Source organism: Serinus canaria, unplaced genomic scaffold (genome assembly GCF_022539315.1).
Source record: "Serinus canaria isolate serCan28SL12 unplaced genomic scaffold, serCan2020 HiC_scaffold_529, whole genome shotgun sequence".
Lineage (NCBI taxonomy): Eukaryota > Metazoa > Chordata > Aves > Passeriformes > Fringillidae > Serinus > Serinus canaria.
This window is the reverse complement of record NW_026108643.1, coordinates 1-5,293: the sequence shown is the minus strand read 5'-3', so window position 1 is coordinate 5,293 and position 5,293 is coordinate 1. Positions and strand designations below refer to the sequence as shown.

The 5,293-nt window shown below is 63.1% G+C and overlaps 1 protein-coding gene and 1 long non-coding RNA gene across 2 annotated transcripts; both read right to left on the bottom strand.

Moving 5' to 3' along the window:
- Nucleotides 1–470: 470 nt before the first annotated feature.
- Nucleotides 471–3,979, bottom strand: ASPDH (aspartate dehydrogenase domain containing; the record flags this gene model as incomplete). The annotated part of the gene is made up of 4 exons (XM_050987954.1): nt 471–589; nt 698–849; nt 2,317–2,549; nt 3,809–3,979. Coding segments are annotated over 4 exons (594 nt in total), but the record flags the coding sequence as incomplete, so codon positions are not given.
- On the bottom strand, nt 2,756–3,782 carry LOC127061300 (uncharacterized). Its single transcript, XR_007780809.1, has 4 exons — nt 3,702–3,782; nt 3,360–3,445; nt 3,199–3,275; nt 2,756–2,893 (listed from the first exon to the last, which is right to left on the bottom strand). It is a non-coding gene; the product is annotated as an uncharacterized LOC127061300 (long non-coding RNA).
- Nucleotides 3,980–5,293: the final 1,314 nt, after the last annotated feature.

Genomic DNA, 5,293 nt, shown 5'->3' with positions numbered 1-5,293 from the left:
CCCCCCCCAGGCCTCCCCAGCCCTTCCCCCCCTCAGGGCCCTCAGCGCGGCCTTCACCTCCCTCCCCCCCCCCCAAGTCCCCTCCTGCCCCCCAAAAAACCCCCCCGGGCCCTTCCTGCCTCCCCCAAGCCCCCCCAGGACCCCTCAGGACCCCCCAAATTCCGGCCCCGGCCTCCCCCTCCTCACCCCGAGCGTCCTCCGGGGCCATGGCGGCCTTTGCCCCCTCAGGGCCGCGACTACAACTCCCGTCGTGCCTTGCGCGGCGCAGACCAATCAGAACGCACCAACCTCCTCCCGCCACAACGCCTGACCAATCAGCGTTTTGACCTTCCTCCCGTGATGCTTTGTATCGAGTCTTAACCAATCAGCAGTGAGAACCCTTCCTCCCGTCGCGCCCCGCGCGGCGTTTCCACCAATCAGATCGCGCCTCCTCCCCGCCGCCATTACAAGAAGGGCGCCACCCCCGCCAGGCCCGGCCAGCTTTTTATTGTCCCCAAAATGTCCCCAAATTGTCGCCAGATTGTCCCCGCGGGTGTTTCCGCCGCTCCTCCTCAGCAGAGCTTGAGGCAGCCGCCGTGTCCGGTGCAGGCTGCGGGGAAGGGACAGAGTGAGCGGCCCCGAGGTGGCACAGGTGACACCGGGGGTGACACCGGGGGTGGCACCGGGGGTGACACCGGGGGTGACACGGGTGACAGACCCTGCACGCTGCTCCAGAAGCTGTGGCGGGTGGCGCTGCCGGTGACGTGGCCGGGCTGGGCGGGGTTGCGGCGGGTGCTGGTGACGGTCAGGGCGCGGCCGCCCTCGGGCACGGCGGTGACCTCGACCTCGATGATGTGACAGTCGGGGACACTGAGGGGACAGTGACAGGGACACTGAGGGGACATTGGGGACACTGAGGGGACAGTGGGGACACTGAGGGGACATTGAGGGGACACTGAGGGGACAGGGACATTGAGGGGACAGGGACAGTGGGGACACCTCGACCTCGATGATGTGACAGTCGGGGACACTGAGGGGACACTGAGGGGACATTGGGGACACTGAGGGGACAGTGGGGACATTGGTGACACTGGGGACACTGAGGGGACAGTGACCTCGACCTCGATGATGTGACAGTCGGGGACACTGAGGGGACAGTGACAGGGACACTGGGGACAGTGACAGGACACTGGGGAACTGAGGGACATCGATGATGTGACAGTCGGGGACACTGAGGGGACAGTGGGGACACTGAGGGGACACTGAGAGTGTGTCACCTCGACCTTGATGATGTGACAGTCGGGGACACTGCGGGTGACAATGACACTGAGGGGACAGGGACAGGGACAGTGGGGACATTGAGGGGACATCGATGATGTGACAGTCGGGGACACTGAGGGGACATTGAGGGGACAGTGGGGACACTGAGGGACAGGGACAGTGGGGACACCTCGACCTCGATGATGTGACAGTCGGGGACACTGAGGGGACAGTGGGGACACTGAGGGGACATTGGGGACACTGAGGGGACATTGAGGGGACACTGAGGGGACACTGAGGGGACAGGGACAGTGGGGACACCTCGACCTCGATGATGTGACAGTCGGGGACACTGAGGGGACACTGAGGGGACATTGGGGACACTGAGGGGACACTGAGGGGACACTGAGGGGACATTGGGGACACTGAGGGGACAGTGAGGGGACATTGGGGACACTGAGGGGACAGTGACACTGGGGACACCTCGACCTCGATGATGTGACAGTCGGGGACACTGAGGGGACATTGGGGACACTGAGGGGACATTGGGGACAGTGACACTGGGGACACCTCGACCTCGGTGATGTGATAGTCGGGGACACTGAGGGGACATTGGGGACACTGAGGGGACAGGGGACACTGAGGGGACATTGGGGACACTGAGGGGACATTGGGGACAGTGACACTGGGGACACCTCGACCTTGATGATGTGACAGTCGGGGACACTGAGGGGACAGTGGAGACATTGGGGACAGGGAGGGTGGCAGGTGGGGTGGCACTGAGGGGACACTGGGGACATTGACAGGGACATTGGGGACACTGAGGGGACATTGGGGACAGCGATGGTGTGACAGTTGGGGACATTGGGGACAGGGAGGGGAGAGGGGTGACATGGAGGGTGACAGGTGACACGGGTGACACACAGGTGACACAGAGGGTTGACACAGCACAGGTGACACAGGTGTCACCCACCTGGGGTCGGCCACCAGGCAGGCGGTGACATTGGGGACAAGGGGACACAGGGGACACAGATGACACACAGGTGACACACAGGAGGTGACACAGGTGCCACCCACCTGGGGTCGGCCACCAGGCAGGCGGTGACGCCGTCCCAGCCCAGCTGTGGCGCTGCCAGCGCGGCGGCCGCCATGCTGTTGACGTTGTTGGGGACAAGGGGACAGAGCGGCCGCAGGGGACCCTGGTACAGCACCGTCCTTGTCCCCGAGGCCACCGCGGCCGCCACCCTTGGGGACAGCCAGCCCTGGGCACGGAAACTGGCGGGGGACTTGGTCATTGTCACCTTCAGGGCCTGGGGACAGAGAGGGGACATTGTCATTGTCACCTTGGGGACATTGTCATTGTCACCTTGGGGACATTATCATTGTCACTGTCATTGTCATTGTCACCTTGGGGACATTGTCACTGTCATTGTCACCCTTGGGGACACAGGGACAGCCAGCCCTGGGCACGGAAACTGCCCGGGGACTTGGTCATTGTCACCTTCAGCGCCTGGGGACAGAGTGGGGACACTGTCATTGTCACCTTGGGGACAGTCAGGGGACATTGTCACCGTCACCTCTGAGGACACAGGGCATAGCACAGGGCACACAGTCAGGGGACCTGCAGTGTCCCCAGTGTCCCCTCTGGTGTCACCTGCAGTGTCCCCGCGCTGTCCATCCTGGCCATGTCCCCAATGTCCCCAATGTCCCCATTGTCCCCAATGTCCCCAGTGTCCCCAATGTCCCCAGCAGTGTCCCCACGCTGTCCATCCTGGCCATGTCCCCAATGTCCCCAGCAGTGTCCCCAGTGTCACCTGCAGTGTCCCCGCGCTGTCCATCCTGGCGATGTCCCCAATGTCCCCAATGTCCCCAGCAGTGTCCCCAGTGTCACCTGCAGTGTCCCCACGCTGTCCATCCTGGCCATGTCCCCAATGTCCCCAACAGTGTCCCCAGTGTCACCTGCAGTGTCCCCGCGCTGTCCATCCTGGCCATGTCCCCAATGTCCCCAATGTCCCCAGCAGTGTCCCCAATGTCACCTGCAGTGTCCCCGCGCTGTCCATCCTGGCGATGTCCCCAGTGCCCAATGTCCCCAATGTCACCTGCAGTGTCCCCAGTGTCACCTGCAGTGTCCCCGCGCTGTCCATCCTGGCCATGTCCCCAATGTCCCCAATGTCCCCAATGTCCCCAGCAGTGTCCCCAATGTCACCTGCAGTGTCCCCGCGCTGTCCATCCTGGCGATGTCCCCAGTGTCCCCAATGTCCCCAATGTCACCTGCAGTGTCCCCAATGTCACCTGCAGTGTCCTCCGCGCTGTCCATCCTGGCCATGTCCCCAATGTCCCCAATGTCCCCATGTCGCCTGCAGTGTCCCCAATGTCCCCAGCAGTGTCCCCAATGTCACTGCAGTGTCCTCGCATGTCCATCCTGGCCATGTCCCCAGTGTCCCCAATGTCCCCAATGTCACCTGCAGTGTCCCCAGTGTCACCTGCAGTGTCCCCGCGCTGTCCATCCTGGCCATGTCCCCAGTGTCCCCAATGTCCCCAGTGTCACCTGCAGTGTCCCCAGTGTCACCTGCAGTGTCCCCGCGCTGTCCATCCTGGCGATGTCCTCGCAGCCCCACAGCGCCCCCCGGGGCACGTACAGGGTGTGGCCCCCGCGCGCCGCCGCCGCCCGCAGCCGCGCCTCGGTGACAGCGTCCGCCAGCGCCGTGGGGGACCCCAGCTGGGGACAGCATTGGGGACATCGGGGACATCGGGGTCATTGGGGGCAATGGGGACATTGGGGACATCGGGGTCAGGGGGGGAAATGGGGACAGTGGGGGGATTGGGGACATCGGGGTCAGTGGGGACATTGGGGGGATTGGGGGTATTGGGGACATCGGCGTCAGTGGGGACATCAGGGACACTGGGGACATCAGTGTCAGTGAGGGGATTTGGGACATTGGGGACATTGGGCTCGGTGACAGCGTCCGCCAGCGCCGTGGGGGACCCCAGCTGGGGACAGCATTGGGGACATCGGGACATCGGGACGGGGACATTGGGGGATGGGACATGTGGGGGCATTGGGGGATTGGGACATCGGGGACATCAGGGTCAGTGGGGGCAATGGGGACATTGGGGACATCGGGGTCAGTGGGGACATTGGGGGGATTGGGGACATCGGGGACATTGGGGACTTTGGGGACATCGGGGTCAGTGGGGACATTGGGGGCATCGGGGACATCGGGGACATTGGGGACATTGGGGACACTGGGGACATTGGGGACATCGGGGTCAGTGGGGACATTGGGGACATCGGGGACATCGGGGTCATGGGGGGACAATGGGGACATTGGGGACATTGGGGACATCTGGGTCAGTGGGGGACATAGGGGACATGGGGGGATGGGACATTGGGGGCATTGGGGACATTGGGGACATGGGGGTATGGGATCAGGGTTGGGACATAGGGTCAGTGGAGGGATTGGGGACATTGGGGGGATTGGGGACACTGGGGACATTGGGGTGGGGACATTGGGGACAATGGGGACTTGGGGACATTGGAGGATGGACATTTGGGGACATTGGGGCATTGGGGCATTGGGGTCAGTGGGGGATTGGGGACATTGGGGTCATTGGGGACATTGGGCTCGGGCAGCATCTGCCACACGTGGGGGACCCCACTGGGGACAGCAGGGTTGGGGACATTCGGGGACATTGGGGTCATTTGGGGCATTGGGACATTGGGTCAGTGGGGACATCGGGGGGTTGGGGACATTGGGACATTGGGGACATGGTCAGTGGAGGGATTGGGGACATTGGGGGATTTGGGGACAACTGGGGACATTGGGGACAGTGGGGTCAATGGGGACATTGGGGACATCGGGGTCAGTGGGGACATTGGGGGGATTTGGGTCAATGGGGACATTGGGAGACATTTGGGGTAATGGGACATTGGGGACACGGGGTAGTGGGGACACTGGTGACAATGGGGAGCATTGGGAGGGATTGGTGACAAATTGGGGCATTGGGGTCACCGTTGGATTGGGGACAATGAGTGCCCTTTTGTCCCCTTGTG